The sequence below is a fragment of the Cherax quadricarinatus genome, chromosome 41 (genome assembly GCF_038502225.1).
Source record: "Cherax quadricarinatus isolate ZL_2023a chromosome 41, ASM3850222v1, whole genome shotgun sequence".
Taxonomy (NCBI): domain Eukaryota; kingdom Metazoa; phylum Arthropoda; class Malacostraca; order Decapoda; family Parastacidae; genus Cherax; species Cherax quadricarinatus.
Window position 1 is genome coordinate 27,082,319 of NC_091332.1, and position 20,933 is coordinate 27,103,251.

A 20,933-nucleotide genomic window follows, 5' to 3' on the forward strand; every position below is an offset into this window, starting at 1 on the left:
TGTTTACATTGAAGCATATAGGTGACCAATACTTAAAGGTAGGGAAGTTTTCATTGCTTTTATAGATTTAGAAAAGGCTTATGATAGGATGTATAGAGGAGCAATGTGGCAGATGTATGGAATAGGTAGTAAGTTACTAAATGCTGTGAAGAGTTTTTATGAGGATAGTGAAACACAGGTTAGGATGAGTAGGATAGAGAGTGAGATTACCTTCCAGTAAAGCAGGCATTAGACAGGGATGCGTGATGTCACCATGATTGTTTAACATATTTATATTTGAGGTTGTAAAACGAGTAAAGGAGGTTTTGTGTGCAAGGGGCTTGGACATGCAGCAGGCATGTATGAGCATGTTAGATAGAAGTGGAGATGAATGGCTTTTGGGACTTGACGAGTGTGAGTAGAGTAATATTTCGTGAAGAGATTCAAGGAAATTGGCTAGCCTGACTTGAGTCCTGAAGGTGGGAAGTACAGAGTCTACACTCTAAAGACACTGGCAAGACAGTGATAGTGTGAACGATGGTGAAAATGTTTCTTTTTTGGGTCACCCTTCCTCAGTGGGAGATGGCCATTGTGTTAAAAAAAATTATCTACTGTGTGAAGGAAAAAAGTGTCAAGTTGGCATTAAAAAAAAAAAAGGCACTTATTTAAGGTACAGGTCGACCATCGCTAATCCGGCATCATTGGGACCTGTAGGGTGCCGGATTAGTGATTTTGCTGGATCACAGAGTAGTTAGGTTAGAATAAATACACTTAACCGAACAGCTATCCGCATCATCCTACCTTTAAAATACCCCATTAATCAGTACAAGTTGGTTAATTAAGTTAACCAACTTGACTTAAACAAGCAAGTTCATCACTGTTGCTTCCAAAGTGAAGAACTGAAATTTACAACTAAGCACATTTACATGTCTTGAGGTGAAGGGCTGTCAGGATTGCAATGTTCTCTGTCTTGTAAGGTGACTGAGATATCAGGAGCTGATGATGATGGTGGCATGACATCTGGTTGAGCAGATGTTGGTGTGGCAAAATTTGAAATTATGCTAGCTGAATTAATGCCTGATTAGTAATGGAACTGGATTAGTGATTGCCGGATCAGTGATGGCCAGCATGTCTTTCTATTATTACACATGTTCCTTAATCACAGCAAAGGTATTTTAAAATGCAAAAATTACATTCTAATGTAAATTTTCTGTAAGTTACATTACATATGCTATAGAGTAAAAAGGATTATTGTAGTGCTGAAGTAAAGTCGAAACAAAAATATTGAAAATTTTGAAAATCTTTGAAAGCAAGCTTTCTGCTGTAGTGTGTGTACACTGCCATACCTTAGCCATCTCTTGTGTTCAACCCTTAACCACTTAACTGTCCAAATGTAGATCTACATTCTCTCACCCAGCACTCCGAATACAGTGAGCCCTCGGTTTTCATGTTTAATCTGTTCCAGAGCTATCAGCGAAAATGGAAATTGGCGAAAACGGAAACCTTTTTCCCCATAAGAAATAATGTAAATCCAATTAATCCATTCCAGACACCCAAAAGTATTAACAAAAAAAATTTTTTTTTTTACCTTGAAGATAGATTTATATGCACAAAAGAATGAACATTAAACATGACAGTTACCTTTATTGAAGTCTGTTGGTGATGGATGGAAGACAGGGAGGAGGGGAGAGGGAAGAGAGGTTATTGTTTGGAAGGGAAATCCCCCTCCATAAGGACTCAAAGTACCAAGTAATTCTCAGAGGTCACTTGCCTAGCCACTTCCCTAGCTTAAATATAGATTTACATGCAGAAAAGAATGACAAATAAATATAAAGCACTAACAAAATGTATAAATGAACATTTAAAATCACACTTACCTTTATTGATGACTCTTGTTGGTGTATGGCAGACAGGGCAGAGGGGAGAGGGAGGTGAGTTTATTGTTAGAGAGAGGACAATATGCTTCAATATGACACTGATATAAACTCTGTGGCTTATTTATCTATCACAATTCAACTAATATGAATTAATAAACAATATTAATAACATAGAAATATGACATATACTCTAGAATGAATAAAATATGTTTATGTATGTCATGACTGGTGTTGTGCTTTGTTGTTGGGTGTATAAGGGTCACTGAGAGCATAAGCCGTACATAGTGGTGGTGAAGGCCAGCATAGGTGGCGGTGTTCTCAGTAGCCCTATATAAATCCAACAACATTGGAGGAGTTAGGTTTGTGCTGTCCTTTTTCTGTCAATTAATCGCTTAGCTTATTTGCTACACTGCTAATGCTACACTTTATCGCTGGCTGGCGCTATAGCTTTCATCGACTCATGCTGCTTTAGTATCCTACATATCGTAGAATCACTGAAGAAGGCACCCTCTACCACCACCATCACCACCACCCTCTATCACCACCACCACTTTCGTATTTTCTGCAAATTTTTTCTTGAATTCTATGACGTTTCTCACATTTTTTACCAAAGGGCTGGCACTAGAAGTTTTCTTTGGGCCCATGGTGGCTTATTTAGCAGTTACACCCAATAAACAAGTGTTAAAAAATGGATTATTATGAAATGTTTCATATGACCTCGCAGGATATGTTCACTCACCAAGAACCAGCACGGCACTGCCTGAGAATGCGTGTGGGAGGCGGCTTTGTCTATGCACTGGGCACTGGACAAGCTCTGTACCATTGATGGAAACAGAGGAAATCAACGAAAACAGAACCAATATTTTGATGAAAAAAGTTAGCGAAGATGGAAATCGGCGATAATGGAGCTTGATGAAAAGAGAGGGACCACTGTACAGTGGACCCCTGCATACCGTTGGCATCACATAACGTTAAATCCGCATACCGATACATTTTATCGCTAAGATTTTGCCTCGCATACCGCTAAAAAACCTGCTCAACGCCATTCGTCCGAGACGCGTCTATGTGAGGCCTAAGCCAGCCTCACATGTTCCGCTGGTGGCATTGTTTACAAGCCAGCCTCCGCGGTAACATCCAAGCATACAATCGGAACATTTCGTATTATTACAGCGTTTTTGGTGATTTTATCTGCAAAATAAGTGACCATGGGCCCCAAGAAAGCTTCTAGTGCCAACCCTGTGGTAAAAAGGGTGAGAAATATTATCGAAATACTGTGGTACCATCGTCAACTGCTGATGCTGCTGCTGCTGTAGCACTGTCAGCTGCTGCTGCTGCTGTAGCACCATCAGCTGCTGCTGCTGCTGCTGTACCACCGTCAGCTGCTGCTGCTGCTGCTGCTGTAGTACCGTCTGCTGCTGCTGTAGCACCATCTGCTGCTGCTGTAGCACTGTCAGCTGCTGCTGTAGCACTGTCAGCTGCTGCTGCTGCTGCTGTAGCACTGTCAGCTGCTGCTGCTGCTGCTGCTGCTGTAGGACTGTCAGCTGCTGCTGCTGCTGTAGCACTGTCAGCTGCTGCTGCTGCTGTACCACCGTCAGCTGCTGCTGCTGCTGTTGTACCGTCTGCTGCTGCTGTAGCACCGTCTGCTGCTGCTGTAGCACTCAGCTGCTGCTGCTGCTGTAGCACCATCAGCTGCTGCTGCTGCTGTACCACCGTCAGCTGCTGCTGCTGCTGTAGTACCGTCTGCTGCTACTGTAGCACTGTCTGCTGCTGCTGTAGCACTGTCAGGTGCTGCTGCTGCTGCTGTAGCACTGTCAGCTGCTGCTGCTGCTTCTGTAGCACCGTTGTTGGTGTGGCTTATTGAGAATACCAAGAAACAATTAACCCCAGAGGGTTAGACACCCAGGATAACCCAAAAAAGTCAGTGTCATCAAAGACTGTCTAACTTATTTCCATTGGGGTCCTTAATCTTGTTTCCCAGGATGCAACCCACAACAGTCGACTAACACCCAGGTGAACAGGGAAAAATGCCTGGAACTAGTGCTCATATTGGTGAATTTAAAGCCAGCAAAGGTTGGTTTGAGAGATTTAAGAATCGTAGTGGCATACACAATGTGATAAGGCCTGTTCTGGAAGAAAATGCCAAACAGGACCTACAGTACTGAGGAGGAAAAGGCACTCCCAGGACACAGTGTCTCATCAGTCATTGCTGCATCTTCAATAAAGGTAAGTGTCATTTATTCTTCATTTAGTAGAGTAGTACATGCACAATATATATTGTGCATGTACTACTCTACTATTGTGCATGTATCCTTCTCTTTGTGTGTAGGAAAATGTATATTTCATGTGGTAAAATTTTTTTTTTCACACTTTTGGGTGTCTTGCACGGATTAATTTGATTTCCATTATTTCTTATGGGGAAAATTCATTCGCATAACGATAATTTCGCATAACAATGAGCTCTCAGGAACGGATTAATATCGTTATGCGGGGGTCCACTGTATTTTGAAAAAAGAAAACCAAAAATTTTTAAATAAAGAGGACATTTTTTTACATGTAATAAATTTAAAAAAAAATTTTTAGAGTCAGTATTTATGGAGACATAATGCCGCAAAGTCGGCGCTTGTTGCTCACCTGATGGCAACATGATGCACTTCTGCTTGCAGAAGTGTTGCCGGTATACCTTTTTTTTCTAATTTTTTTTTTAATTTATATAATTTTTATGTTCTGATAATTACAATTTGTAGTAATTCTTGTGATTTCATAGCCAATCTTTGTTCTGACACTAATATTAGGTACTGAGATAGTACTCAAATAATCACAAACACAGTGACAGATGAACATTTTCACCTACCTTAGTTACATACTATTGTCTAGAAATATATACATAGCATTTATAAGTCCCAGTAATGTTTTGGACATGTGGGAGTATGTAATAATAATAATAATAATGTTTCCTTGAAGCATGGTGTAAGATGAGTATCACTCCACTGCTGACAGTGCAGCAGTGGAGTGACATTTGATGATCGTGCACTGCCTTGGCTTTATTGGTTTTCACTGTTACACATAAACATGTTTGTCTGTCTGTCCGTCTGTCTGTCTAGCTCTGTTTATCTGTGTCTGCTTAGGTTAGGTAAGGTTCGTCAGGAAACAGGACAAATGTTTCCTGACGCGGGTCTTAGTCAGATGATGACCCTGCCTTTGGAGCTTTTGGTCATCTGACCAAGGCCTTCCGCTGGCTTACCGGTCCACCCCTTTAAAAATTATGGTCATTTATAACCATTTATATATATATATATATTTTTTTTTTCTGTGTCTGCTTATCTGTCTTTCTGTTTCTCTGCTTGTCTCTCTTCCTGTCTCTCTTTTTGTCTCAGAGAGCAACTCGTGAACCAACAAGTATTACAAACGATGCAGAGTAGTCACTTCTGTTTCCTGAACAAGTGAAAATGCGTATTACTTGTCAGTCATGCTTATTATGCATTATATCTACAAGCACAGTTTAGTGCTTTGGATTTTTTGGGTTATCCTAGGTAATTTACACTATGTACAATTGTATTTATGTGTACCTGTGAGATAGAGACAGAGATAGACAGGCAGACAGAGATAAATACAGACAGGCAGACAGAGATAGAGACAGCCAGTCAGCCAGCTGCCAGCCAGCCAGCCGCCGGCCAGCCAGCTGCTGCCCAGCCAGCCTGCCAAACATGTATTACACGTTCCAGAATTGTTTCTCTCTACTTAGGGCAGGATGACACTACCAGTGGTACCAAAATTGAAAGGATTTTGTACAAATGTTGCTCAAATTGTTGTACAAATATTGCTCAGTGCTGATGGCCCCGTTCAAAGCAGGAGAAATATCGGAGCTGGAACAGATGTTTATGGCTCACATTGAGCCTGTAAAGCACCTAAAGTACTGGGAATGAAAGCTAAGACACATGTGCAACATCTGGATATCTTTATTGTAGACGTTTTGCCATCCAGTGGCTTTATCAATACAGATTCTAGGACATAATTAGAAGACAGTAGAACTATATACAAAAGATGAGGTAATCAGTCCCTCATCCTTGGAGTTAGTGTTCACAGCATCGTGGTGGAGGAGAATCTGGAGCAAAGGCAAGAAGACTGGCGATTCTATAGGCGCCAGTGGATAAGGATGTGTAGCAGACGAGGGCATAGTCACTGGTAGGCGGGATTCCCCAGTGGAAGTAGGTCCTACCCAAAGGAATGGGTTAGTTGTAGCAGCCGTGAAGAAGGTCTTGTAGATGTCCTCTGAACCAAGATTCCATGATGTTGCTGTGTCTGACAAGTTGTGCAAGAAAGGTATAAAATACTGACAATATGAAAGTTAAGACACATGTGCAACATCTGGATATCTTTATTGTAGACGTTTTGCCATCCAGTGGGTTTATTAATACAGATTCTAGGACATAATTAGAAGACAGTAGAACTATATACAAAATATGAGGTAATCAGTCCCTCAGCCTTGGAGTTAGTGTTTACAGCATCGTGGTGGAGGAGACTATGCTACAAATCCTTATCCACTGACGCCTATATAACCGCCAGTCTTCTTGCCTTTGCTCCAGATTCTCCTCCACCACGATGCTGTGAACACTAATGCCAAGACTGAGGGACTGATTACCTCATCTTTTGTATATAGTTCTACTGTCTTCCAATTATGTCCTAGAATCTGTATTGATAAAGCCACTGGATGGCAAAACGTCTACAATAAAGATATCCAGATGTTGCACATGTGTCTTAACTTTCATATTGTCGGTATTTTATACCTTTCTTGCACTACTGGGAATGCCTCCAAGCCTTGAACCTGTACTCATTGGAGCAGAGGAGAGAGAGATACTTGATAATATATTTCTGGAAAATACTCGAGGGCCTGGTCCCAAATCTGCACACTACCATAACAACATACTGGAGTGAGAAATATGGGAGGAAAATGTAAAATAAACCCAGTGAGGAGCAGGGGTGCAGTGGGGACAAAAAGGGAATACTGTATCAACATCCGGGGTCCCAGACTATTCAATGTCCTACCAGAAGATGTCAGAAACAAGGCTGGAACAAGTGTAGAAGCCTTCAAGAGGAAACTGAACAAGTATCCTCACCAGGTGCCAGATCAACCAGGCTGTGATGGATATGTGCAGCTGCAGGCCTCCAGCAGCAATAGCCTGGTTGATCAGGCAAGCACCAGACGAGCCTGGCCCATGGCCGGGCTCAGAGAGTAGATAAACTCTCGAAACTCTTCAAAGGTATATAAAAGGTATGGGTTATTATTGAGTTTTTTTTATATATCCTTGACCACTTGTGGCCACATCCATCTCAAAACCACTAAATTTGGGGTCAACATCACTTTCCTCTTAAAAGGGGAGTATTAATACATGACATTAATGAATCCCTGGTGTTTGCTTTGCTGTTTACTCTGGCTGGTGCTCAAATGAACTGATTCTTCCACAAAGTACTAAGTGGTCCCAGACTTTTTTTTAATATTGCGCACACCGAGTTTTAAGACTCATTCTATGCTGACCAGGCATCTCAGGCCAATCATGCTAAATTTGGAGGCAGGCAAGAAACATAAAACGTTTATCTACGTTTGGAGCGCTAGTGGTAACAACATGAATCTACGTCTGGACAGTTAAGGGGTTAAGTAAAATGTTTGTATTCTGCTTCTGAATACTGTATACAGGACGGCCCTGCTTTACAGTGCTTCGCTTTATGGCATTTCGCTAGTGCATTGCTTTTCAGTTATACCCATTCTCCATTTATTCAGACTTCCTACAATAAATATATTCATCACTCACAATAAGCTAAGGATGAAAATATTTTAAGATAATTAATGTGTCTACTGTACGTGCAATTTTTAGGCCTAGCTCTATTGCTCACTTAACCCGTAAACGGTCCAAACGTATATATACGTTTTTACTGCTAGTGCCCCAAACATATATATACGTTTTATTTTTTCTGCCTTTCAAATTTGGCACGACTGGCGTGAGATGCCTTGTCAGCATAGAATGGGTCCTAACACTCAGTGTACACGGTATTAAAAAAATCTGGGATGACTTAGTACCTTGTGGGAGCACCAGTTCATATGAGTGCCAGCTAGAGCAAACAGCACAGCAAACACCTGGGATTCACTGATGTCATGTAGTATTAACACTCCCATTTTAACCCTCTCAGGGTTTCGGCCGTACTAATACGGCTTATGCCCCAGGGTTTTTGACGTACTAGTATGCCTAAATTCTAGTGCCCTCAAATCTAATGAGAGAAAGCTGGTAGGCCTGCATGTGAAAGAATGGGTCTGTGTGGTCAGTGTGCGCAGTATAAAAAAAATCCTGCAGCACACAGTGCGTAATGAGAAAAAAAAAACTTTGACAGTGTTTTTGGATTAAAACAGCGACTTTGCACTGTATTTTCGTATGGTATTTATTGTTGTATTCTAGTTTTCCTGGTCTCATTTTATAGAATGGAAGACATATTACAGAAATCGAGATGGTTTTGACTGGTTTTACAATGAAAAGTACCTTGAAATTAAGCTCAAAGTAGCAGAAATGTTCGATTTTTACCAAAGTTCAAAAGTAAACAAATCATGCCCGGGTATATTCCTAAATCAGATAATATTATAAACTAGTGGAATCTTTAATTTAGCTAATATTAAAGAAACCCCGAGTATAATTTTAAGTGGATAATACATATAAATTAATCTCATTATGACCTTGGTCATAACATCCTCCCTCCTCCCCCTCCTCCTCCTCCTCCTCCCTCCTCCTCCCTCCTCCTCCTCCTCCCTCCTCCTCCTCCCTCCTCCTCCTCCTCCCTCCTCCTCCTCCTCCCTCCTCCTCCTCCCTCCTCCTCCCTCCTCCTCCTCCTCCTCCCTCATCTTCCTCCACTCCTTCTCCCTCCTCCTCCTCCCTCCTCCCTCCTCCTCCTCCTCCTCCTCCTCCTCCTCCTCCTCCTCCTCCTCCTCCTCCCGCCGCCTCCCTCCTCCTCCCTCCTCCTCCCTCCTCCTCCTCCTCCTCCCTCCTCCTCCTCCTCCCTCCTCTTCCTCCCTCCTCCTCCTCCCTCCTCCTCCCTCCTCCTCCTCCCTCCTCCTCCTCCTCCTCCTCCCTCCTCCTCCTTCCTCCTCCTCCTTCCTTCTCCCTCCTCCTCCTTCCTCCTCCTCCTCCCTCCATCTCCTCCTCCTCCTCACTCCTCCTCCTCCTCCCTCCTCCTCCTCCTCCCTCCTCCTCCCTCCTCCTCCTCCTTCCTCCTCCTCCCTCCTCCTCCTCCCTCCTCCTCCTCCCTCCTCCTCCTCCCTCCTCCCTCCTCCTCCTCCCTCCTCCTCCTCCTCCCTCCTCCCTCCTCCTCCCTCTCCCTCCTCTTCCCTCCTCCTCCCTCCTCCTTCCTCCTCCCTCCTCCTCCCTCCTCCTCCCTCCTCCTCCTCCCTCCTTTCTCCTCCCTCCTCCTCCTCCCTCCTCCTCCCTCCTCCTCCCTTCTCCTCCTCCCTCCTCCTCCTCCCTCCTCCTCCTCCTCCCTCCTCCTCCTCCCTCCTCCTCCTTCCTCCTCCTCCCTCCTCCTCCTCCTCCTCCCTCCTCCTCCTCCCTCCTCCTCCTCCCTCCTCCTCCTCCCTCCTCCTCCTCCTCCTCCTCCCTCCTCCTCCTCCTCCCTCCTCCTCCTCCTCCTCCTCCTCCTCCTCCTCCTCCTCCTCCCTCCTCCTCCTCCCTCCTCCTCCTCCTCCTCCTCCTCCTCCTCCCCCCCCCAATTTCAGTACCTAATAATACTGTCAGAACAAAGATTGGCTGTGAAATGACAAGAACTACTATAAATTGTAATTACCAGAACATAAAAATTATATAAAATAATATGAAAAATAGAAAAAAAGGTATATCGGCATCACTTCTGCAAGGGGCAGGACTCGATGTTGCTGTCACGTGAGCATCCAGTGCCAACTTCTCGGCGTCATATCTCGGTAAGTACTGACCCTAAAAAGTTTTTTTTATCCTATAACACTTAGAAAAATGTGCTCTTTTTTTCAATAAAAAAAAAAACGATTTTTTTATTTTTCAAAATATTCGGGGCACTGGGGTACTGAACGTATATATGTATATGTTTGGACCGTTTATGGGTTAATATATGATAGTGTAAACTTTACAGCGATTTTCGCTTTACAGCAGTGGCACGGAACCTAACCTGCTGTATAAGCAGTGCTCTTCTGTATATACAGTGGACCCCTGCATAACGATTACCTCTGAATGTGACCAATTATGTAAGTGTATTTATGTAAGTGCGTTTGTACGTGTATGTTTGGGGGTCTGAAATGGACTAATCTACTTCACAATATTTCTTATGGGAACAAATTCGGTCGGTACTGGCACCTGAACATACTTCTGGAGTGAAAAAATATCGTTAACCGGGGGTCCACTGTAGTAGGTTCTTGATGTAAGATGTTCTGGTTTTACCACTCAAGCACTTGGAACCAGTTATTGAGTTATGAACAACTATTCACTTTTCCATTATGCAGGATTACACTTGCCTCTACTTTGAATCCAACATCACACATAAAAAATCAGTGTTTTCCATGTTTTGCCAAATAAATTAGAACCACGAATGCTTAGTTTTGGCTTAGGCCATTCCAGTAATTGAAGCAGCTTGAAGCCCACAAGACTGACCCAGGAAGGGTTAGGTGGGACTCTACTCTTCAGGAAAAACACCAGAAAATCAAATATTTCTGCCACTTTGAGACCTATTTCAGCACACTTATGGTCCACTTAAGGTCCATATTGATGGTGTTTAATACAGACCGATGTAAGGCTCTAGTCCTAGGAAAAGAAAATAACATGAACTTGTATACTAAATAATGTAGATTTTAGTCAAACTGGATGCAAGAAAAGATTTAGGAATTCTAGTTAACAGAAATTTAAAAGTCGGCACAATAGTGCATTAGCTTCATGTTATACTTTTAAACTTAATACATATTGCTGCTCAGTACTGGTCTCCATGTAAAAGAATGGACATGTGCCAGAAATTTTAAAGAGAAGGATGGTGAAGCTTATGTTGTGTCAAAAACCTTTCCTAAGAAGATTGTGTGGTGGCACAAAATTTGAACTCGGGAAAAACTTTGAATTGTGTGTGTGTGTGTGTGTGTGTGTGTGTGTGTGTGTGTGTGTGTGTGTGTGTGTGTGGGGAGATATGATTGAGGTGTACAAATGGAAAACTACAAAAAAAAAAAAAAAAGTCTTAACCCTTTACCAGGCCTGGAAAGGGGTAATTACCCTTTTTCCACTCCAGGTCTGGTAAATAGTTAAAACAGGACTCCAAGAAGTTTCTTCAATTTGGATAAATTTAGATTTAGAAAGGATACAGGGAAACTTTGTTTTGTCATTAGAGTTGTACAAACTCACAAATAATGCCATTGAAGCAACAATTTTAGGTAGCTTTAAATACAGGTTTAACAAGTATATGAGTGGGTGTGGTTGAGTGTAAATTGGAACTGCCTAGCATGGGCCAATAGGCCTATTGCAGTTTTCTACTTTTCTCATATTTTTATTTTGTTTTTATCCCAAATCTTGAAGAGCTTAAATAGTAGTCTTTTATCATTTGTGCCAAAAAAGTAACATACATAACAAAGAGCCATTGTGAGCCCTACAAAAGTTTTCTGACAGTGAACAAGACTTACAAGATGTGTGTCACGTTGCTATTGCAATCACAGCATTTAGGTACTCATCTGCTCAATACTAGTCTGGTTTTCAACGCTAGTTCACATTGCTCAGTCAACACATCAAGGCATATTGTCTGATCAGAAAGCAGAAGTTGCTTTTCATGCCTCTAAATTTTAATTTTGATATAAGTGGAACCCCGAGTTTCGAACATTTCAAGTTTTGACCACGTTTTTCGCACCAATTTTGTCCCGAGTATCGAACGTGCCCTGTATTTCGAATCGCGTACCAGACCTGTCCACCTGCCCCCTGCCCGTGTGCCTTCCCGCGCAGGCGTCGGTGAGTCAGTCTGGCTTTGTTTCTTAATTGAACATTACATTATATACTAGGCATTTAAAGTGCCCTCAGAGCAATAAAGTGCATATACAGTACACTCATTGCTTACCTTAAAATATTTGTAGTCTTAATGATCTTAATATAGGGTGCAAGGTGAATAGTAAGGTAGGTAGGTATCGAAGTTTGGTATGTATGTAACCCCCATCTGGCCACCCCACCCCACACATTATATAGTAGGCATTTAAAGTGCCCCGGAGCGATGAAATGCATATACAGTACACTCATTACTTACCTTAAAATATTTGTAGCCTTAATGGTCTTAATATAGAGTGCAAGGTGAATAGTAAGGTAGGTAGGTATCAAAGTGTGGTAGGTATGTTTGCGAGTTTTGTAAACAAACCAGTTGTTGTTGTTGATACCAGCCTGGACACGAATGGTTTTTGTTCACTTTGTCAAGCCAACTGGAAAAACACCTCATATTTATGTTAATTTATATGTTTTTATGTTACGTAGTGTGCTTATTATATAATTTTGAAAAAAATATCATAGATGGATTAAGCAAAATGTCCATATTAACATTTTATATGACATTTAATGTGCCTCAGAGTGATTATTATTGTATTATTATTATTATTATTATTATTATTATTATTAATTTGGCATCTTCATGACAAATAACACTCTTAATGATCTTAATGCGTTTCCACATGCCAGGACAGGTGCAAGTTGTGGAGTTGAAATTCTATCTTCTGCAAGGTATATAAATGGTGTACGTACATCATTTCATTTCTACATTATGGTTTTCTTATGAAAGAAGTGATCTAATGCAGTTAGCATTACAAACTCTGTTTTCTCTTATACTAAAACGTCTGAAGGAGGAAATAATGGGAAAACATTTTCATAGCTGGAGCAAGAATGCCCGCGACCGTGTCCTCCCCCGCCACCACATACGTAATGACATAGTACATTTTTCTTATTTAAAAACCCTTAACAAAAAACTTTTTTTTTTTTTTGGGGGGGGGGGGGGGCTGGAATGGATGAATGGCATTTCAGTTAATTTCAATGAGGAAAATTGATTTGATATACGAGTAAATTGAGTTATGAGCTGGGTCACACAACGAATTAAACTCGTAAGTCAAGGTACCACTGTATAGTATAATAAATAACCACAGTGACCTCATATATCCCTGCTGAAGGCCTAATGGAAAATAGTCTCCTTCTCTTTATACCCTCATTCTCCTTGTAAAAACTTTTCACATCTATTTACCTACCACCTATTTCAAATATGCAACACCTGCAACATTGCTCCCCTATTCACCCTATCTTATATTAGTTCTAAATACATTTAAGTTGTCTTCTGTATTATTCATACAAGAAAGTAACTAATACTTTTTTTTTTTCAGAGGGCTTCTGTATACTCCATTTCCAAGTGATAATACAAGTCATATTTAGAATATTCTTAAACAATGGACAACACAAAGGTAAGTTTTCATCATCACTCTAGCTACCTGGAAGGGAAAGGATGGATAAGTAAGATAGTGTAGACACCTTGCTTAACCTCTAAACGGTCCAAGCGTATATATATGTTCTTACTGCTAGCGCCCCAAACCTATATATACGTTTTATTTTTCTTGCCTCCAAATTTGGCATGATTGGCCTGAGATGCCTGGTCAGCAGAGAATGGGTCTTAACACTCGGTGTGCACCATATTAAAAAATCTGGGACCACTTAGTACCTTGTGGGAGCATCAGTTAAATTGAGCCTTAGCTAGAGCAAACAGTGTGGCAAACACCAAGGATTCACTGATGTAATGCCATATTAACACTCTTCTTTTAAGAGGAAAGTGATGTTAACCCCAAGTTTAGGGTCTATCTGTCTCTGTCCATCTTTATCTCTGTCTGTCTATCTCTGTCTGTCTGTCGCTATCTCGTTTTATCTGTCTCACAGGTACACACAAATACAATTATACATAGTGTAAATTACCTAGGAGAACCTAAAAAATCCGAAGTGCTATACTGTACTTGTAGATATAATGAATAAGAATGCCTGTTGGTTCACAGTCGCTCTCTCTGAGACAAAGAGAGAGACAGATAATCAGAGACAAATGTCAAATGTCACTCCTTATCTCTGTACCCTCGCTGGTGCCCATCAAATGTCATCCCTTATCTCATCTTATCTCTGCACTGTCTCATTTTATCTCTGGACCCTTGCTGGCACCCATCAACTGTTATCCCTTATCACATCTTATCACTGCCCTCCTGGATGCTTGTCACTAACACTTGTCTTACACATTGCTTCAAGGGAACTTCCTTCTTCTTACTTCTATCTTCTTCCTTCTTCCTTCTTCTATACTCCCGTGTATCCAAAACATTGCTGGGACCTATAAATACTTCATATATATTCCTAGACAATAGTAAATGACGAAGGCAAGTGTAAATGCCCACTTGTCGATGTGTTTGTGACAATTTGAGTACAATTTCAGTACCTAACATTAGTGTCAGAACAAAGATTGGTTATGAAATGACAAGAACTACAATAAATTGTAAGTATCTGAACATAAAAATTATATAAAATAATATAAGAATGAGAAAAAATGGTATATCGGCAACACTTCTACAAGCAGCAGGACTCGATGTTGCTGTCAGGTGAGCATTAATTAAGTGCCAACTTTGCAGCCTCATATCTCAGTAAGTACTGACCCTAATTTTTTTTATTTTAATCCTATAACACTTAGAAAAAATTTCTCTTTATTTCAATGAAAAAAAATTATTTTTTTATTTTTCAAAATATTCGTGGCACTGGGCGATAGAACATATATACAGTGGACCCCCGCTTAACGATCACCTCCCAATGCGACCAATTATGTAAGTGTATTTATGTAAGTGCATTTGTACGTGTATGTTTGGGGGTCTGAAATGGACTAATCTACTTCACAATATTCCTTATGGGAACAAATTCGGTCAGTACTGGCACCTGTACTGGGTCCACTGTATATACGTTTGGACCTTTTAGGAGTTAAAAATAAACAAAGAAAATTACATAAAGTGTAGAATTGACTTTCTGGACACTCCTCTATGTACTGCTTCTCTCTATTTTCAAGTAAATAAATGATATAGTTCTCAAACATAGAATATTGTTTTGTATTGTAGCTGTGGATAATAATGCTTTATGCTTTTTTGTAACATGTTTGTGATGACTTATTGCAGAATTTCTTGTGATGCACATAATAGTCAGAGGTAAATAATCCAGGGCACAGATATGTATTAGCAGTCATAAATTAATTTCTTTTTACAATAAAAAATACACAAATCTTTACCCTAACTACCTCCATGTCTTTCCCTTCACCTGGTGGGAAGGGTTGCAATGGCCATTTGTTGGGTTGAAGGAATGTGACAGTTAAAAGATCATTGTTAGGCTTTATTAACCCAACTGCTGAATGGAAACAAGAGGTAATTATTCTAAATGATAGAGCTTGACTCACAGCTAATGTTCTCTATATGTAATTATTTTTTTTTCCACTCGGTTCTTAACTTGTTCATAATAAATCTGTTAGATTTTACTGAGCATTTTTAATGTTAAATTCATAATGGGCTAAATTATATTCTTTGCAAGATGCTGGAATAGCATATCTTTCATTTTAGTCATGCTAGTTTTCCTGTGGAATATTAATAAATTCTTGTTTTTCGGGTTATTACAACCACTCGTAATGTTTCTGTAATTACAGTATTGAATATCTTTATTGATTGATTGCTCTTCCATCTTCTTACACGGATTAACATTTGAGATAATTTGCTTGAGCTGAGGCTCATACCTGATGGAGTGTTTAAAAAGTGAAGAATAAATATCACAGAACCATAATTGGAACAGGTCACAACTGATCCCAGTTAGAAATGGAACTTCAGACAATGTTTCAGTCTGTCCTGGACTTGTATCTTTATAAATGTCTGGGAAGGACCAAAACATCAGCCAAATTCTTCATCTTCAAATCATGCATTAGTTTAGAAAGCAGGTTAACTTTGTAAATGCTTGTAATTTCTAGTGTTGTTTGATCTCTTCTTTTGCTTCATGGAAGTTTTATCATCGAACGGTATGATTTGATTAGTGGATTCTTTCTTGGCAGCAGTAATTAAAATTTAGTCTGTCAGAAATGGAATACACAGACATTACTGAAGTATCTGACCAATACTACTGGTAGGTTAAACTGCTCCACAAAAATATGTGAGTTTTAGATAAAAGTTTTTGAGTATGTTGCCAGAATTCAAATACAAAAGTAGCTACTGTTAGTTTCTAGTTTTAAAGAGACAATTTATAGTACTTTGGCAGGTAACAATTATAATGTAAGGCACACTCATTTGGGTATGGGGATGTCAAAGCTATTTTAATTTTTATTTTATAAATTAAAATGAATTCTACCCTGTACTCCTCTGCTTGTTATACATTAGAGTAGTATATATTATTTTTTACACGTTTTATGTATGTAATCACAAAAGTAGTAATATTCCAAATGCTCTTAACATTATCAAGATCACAAAATCACTTGGAATATTACTGCTCTTCACTGTAGTTATATTCCATACCAAGATACATTTTCTTGTGATTTGTATTGCAATCAGAAGGGTTTAACTCTTCAACTGTCATTCATGTAGTTGTGTGTTATGAGGCCAGTGTTGCTTATGTAGATCTACTTGTAAATTAGAACACCCTCAGATTTGCTGTTAGCAGTAAATTTTGGCCTAGACATGAAAGAATGGGTCTGTGTTGTGGGTGTGAGTGGTATAAAAAAGATTCTGCCAACACAGTGCATGATGGGATCAACTAACCTCTTGACCTTGCATTTTCTCGGGTTTTTATGGTTTTCTTGGCTGCTTCTCAGTGTCATTTGATAAACTGGAAGACATTCTAGTGATATGGAGAATATTTTGGTTAGTTTCAGACTTTAACCCTTTGAGTGTTTTGGTCGTATATATACGTCTTACGAGCCACCGTTTTTGACGTATACTCATAAATTCTAGCGGCTTCAAATCAAGCAGGAGGAAGCTGGTAGGCCCACATGTGAGAGAATGGGTCTGTGTGGTCAGTGTGCACCATATAAAAAAATCGTGCAGCACGCAGTGCATAATGAGAAAGAGAAAACTCTGACTGTTTTTTTAATTAAAATGGCGACTTTGTGGTCTATTTTCGTATAGTATTTATGGTTGTATTCTCGTTTTCTTGGTCTCATTTGATAGAATGGAAAACTATGAAAAGAACCTTGAAATGGAGCTCAAAGTAGGGAAAATATTTGATTTTTGCCAATGTTCAAAGGTAAACAAATGATGTCATTTTCCAATAATTGTCCAAGTAGCCATTCTAATATGCAGTCATGAATGGGTTGACATTATTTATACAATGATTACAATATTGCAATAGTCTGCATAACAGTAAATCTTCTATTTTTTGTTTGAATAAAAATTCAAAATAGAAAGCAAGAGTAATATCAGAGGGGCCTGGAGACATGACTGATGAACAAAGAAAATGTTATTTTAGAGCCAGGAATATCTGCATTGTTCATTCTGGACCCTATTTTGAAATTGTCATATTTTTTAATTTTCGTGAAATTGGCCAAATTGCAAATTTCTGACCACGTTATTGGGTAGTTGAAATCGGTAAATGGGCAGTTTCTTGTACTCATTCGATAGAAAAAATGGAGTTCTGAAGAAATAGCTATGAGTTTGGTCGACTGGAAGAATGGAATTAGCCGAAAATTGGGCTCAAAGTGGGCGAAATTGCTAATTTGTAAAATCGCCGAGGCCGCTAACTTCACGAGAGCTTAATTCTGCCAGTTTTCCATCAAATTTCATTCTTTTGGTGTCATTACAACCAGGAAAAGATTCTCTATCATTTCATAAGAAAATATATATTTTTTTTTGGGGGGAAATTTTGCGACTCTAAGAGACACCTCAGGATTTGGGGTTGCGACAGTCAAGGGGATAAGTGGCCTGAAATGGGCCTCATTGTGGCAGAAATGGTTTATTTTTGGTGATTTTCCTGAGGAGGGTTAGTGACCTCCTGTACACTCCCGGTATGCTTTCTGAGTTTATACTAGGTCGTCATTTTTTTTATTAGGACTGCTATAATCATGACCAAGCATTCTTGGTTATGGTCTATAATCTGAGAAATAGGGAAAAATGTTGAATTTTTGTGTGGTGGTGGATTCAGAATAGAGAGGACTGGGGACATGATTAATGAATTTAGGGGCATGTTGTTTTATTGTCTGGAAAGCCCACAGTATTAATAATAATTTAAAAAAATAGTGCAGATTTAGCTAAATTACAGATTTCTAGGTTCTTAATAGGATAGTTTTGATGGTTGAATGAGTAATTCGTTGAAATCGAGGGATAAAGATGCCTTATTAATCTTAAATTGGTCTTAAGTTTTCCCAAAATGCTCTGCATATTAAGGGGCTTTTGGCATGTACACCCAGTTGTCATGCTCCTTTGTACAAACATGTATTATGCTAAAATAAAATTATTATTATTATTATTATTATTATTATTATTATTAGTAGTAGTAGTAGTAGTAGTAGTAGTATTAGATAAAGATTTTATTTCTTTGCAATGTTTACAATATGTGATTACAATTTTGATTTGTTAAGTACAAAGAAAGCCACTATCATTCCAGGGCATTTCAGGCAAACTAAACTTAATGCTTACAGACTGTTTAATACTAGACATATAAAGAGTAGTAAATTTTAATTATACATCATTTTTTTCTTATTCCAACAAATAAAAAATTACAGTATTCTCAGTAGTATCAGTTCCCAGTAGTACCAGTTACCAGTAACCAATTACCAGTAGTATGACTCAATACCAACTGTCTGCATGAATCACTGACTGTTATTCATGTTGCTGCTGACCATAGCATATTTTTGAACACCGCTGACCTCATCCACTTCACTGGATCAATCCGATCCACCAGTTGAGGAGAAAGACTTACCTTCCACTGACTTCCCAGACGAGGTCAAGCATTTGTTGACTGTTGAACAAACATCGTAAAGCCATCGCCTTACCAGGTGAGAAGATGGGTATAACAAACTTATTGTCCCATTGTATCCCACTTGAACCTGGTACTAGACCTATCTATATACCTGCATACAGAATGCCTCATTCACAAGTTGCTGTTGCAGAAGAATTGATCAATCAAATGCTTGATGATGGAGTTATTGCACCTAGCAATTCACCTTGGAATGCGCCCTTGATCCTAGTACCTAAGAAGGATGGTACTTGGCGCCCAGTGATTGACTTTAGGAAGTTAAATGCGAAAACTATTCCAGATCGCTTCCCACTAGGAGGCCTGGTCACAGACCGGGCCGCGGGGGCATTGACCCCCGGAACTCTCTCCAGGTAAACTCCAGGTAAACTTCCTGTACTGGGTGATCTTTTACGTAACATCGGAGATAACAAAGTCCTTTCGACCCTGGACTTGTTACAAGGGTTTTGGCAAGTCCCTCTTCACGAGGACAGCCAAGAGCTAACTGCATTCTCCACTCCTACAGGTCATTATCACTTCCTCCATATGGCCTTTGGAGTAGGATCCTCCCCTATCACGTTCTCAAGGCTCATGACTAATATCTTTAGAGGTCTCATAGGTAATGCACTTATGGTGTACGTACTTAGATGACCTAATCATCATGTCTAAAGACGTGGATACACACTTGAAAAAACTTGATGTAATACTTGGTAAGCTTGAAGAAGCCAATTTAAAGATCAGACTGTCTAAATGTCAATTTTTCAGATCAGAAATCAAGTTTCTTGGTCACGTTCTCACGCCTAGAGAGGTTACGACTGACCAAAGTAAAGTAACGGCAGTACTAAATTTTCCAACTCCCAAAACTGCTGATGCCGTAAGATCCTTTGTGGGCTTAGGAGGCTTTTATAGATCTTTCATTGCCAATGTTTCTTCCATAGCTGCTCCTCTAACTGAGTTGCTTAAGGAAGATGCTTCTTTTGTTTGGACCTTCTGTCAAGAAAGAGCATTCCAAACTCTATAAGAAAAGCTAACATCTGCTCCAATTTTGAAATTTCCAGATTTTTCTAAGCCCTTCTATCTGACAACTGATGCTAGTTCTATTGGCATAGGTGCCATACTAACTCAGAAGACTGATGGCAAGTACAACGCAGTTGCATTTGCTAGCCAATTCCTTACGAAGGCTGAACATAATTATACAGTAACTGAGCAAGAAGCTTTAGCAATAGTATGGTCTTTAACTCTTTCAGGGTCCACAGGCCCTCTCAGAGACTTGTTCTTAGGGTCCCCCAAATTTCAAAAAAAAAAAAATTATTTTTTCTTATGAAAAGACAGAGAATCTTTTCCCGATCATAATGACACCAAAAGTATGAAATTTGATGGAACACTTAGGAATTATGCTCTCGCGAAGTTAGCGGTCTTGACGATGTTTACGCATCGGCGATTTTGCTCACTTTGAGCCCTATTTTCGGCCAATTCCAATGTACTAGTTGACAAAAATCATAACTATTTTGCTAGAACTCCATTTTTTCTATCGAATGAGTACAAGAAACAACCAGTTTACCGATTTCAACTATAAAATACAGTGGTCAGAACTTAGCAGTTTTGCCAATTTCACACAAATTTCAAAAGATGCCAATTTCCAAATAGGGTCCAGAATAAACAAGAAAGACATTCCTGGCACTAAAATAACATTTCCTCTGTTCATTAGTCACGTCCCCACTCCCCTCTTACATTCTTTTGCTTTCCATTTTGAATTTTTATTCTCACAAAAAAATAGAAGATTTACTGTTATGCAGACTACTGCATTAGTGTAGAAATGGTATAAATAATATCGGCGCACTTGTGAAACAATATTAGACTCACCAGTTGACATGTATTGGACGCTTAGCATGATTTGTTTACTTTTGAATTTTTGTAAAAATTGAACATTTCTGCTACTTTGAGCTCAATTTCAAGGTACTTTTCATTGTAAAACCAGTCAAAATCATCTCAATTTCTGTAATATGCCTTCCATTCTATACATTGAGACCAAGAAAACTAGAATACAACAATAAATTCCATACGAAAATACAGTGCAAAGTCGCTGTTTTAATCC

General features: G+C 39.6%; 1 protein-coding gene across 6 annotated transcripts in view; it reads left to right on the plus strand.

Moving 5' to 3' along the window:
• Positions 1–20,933, plus strand: part of LOC128695949 (streptococcal hemagglutinin-like) — a 77,394-nt gene that overhangs the window by 42,100 nt on the left and 14,361 nt on the right. For 4 of the 6 annotated variants that reach the window (XR_011393053.1, XM_070093115.1, XM_070093117.1 and 1 more), the window contains one exon: positions 13,234–13,311. Coding sequence is in view for 3 of the 6 variants with exons in the window: in XM_070093115.1 (XP_069949216.1) it covers positions 13,297–13,311 (15 nt within the window). In the remaining 3 variants the exon portion in view is untranslated. Of the gene's footprint in view, positions 1–13,233; positions 13,312–14,011; positions 14,476–20,933 lie in introns of those variants that run through there. The other 2 variants (XM_070093118.1, XM_070093119.1) reach the window with 2 other exon arrangements.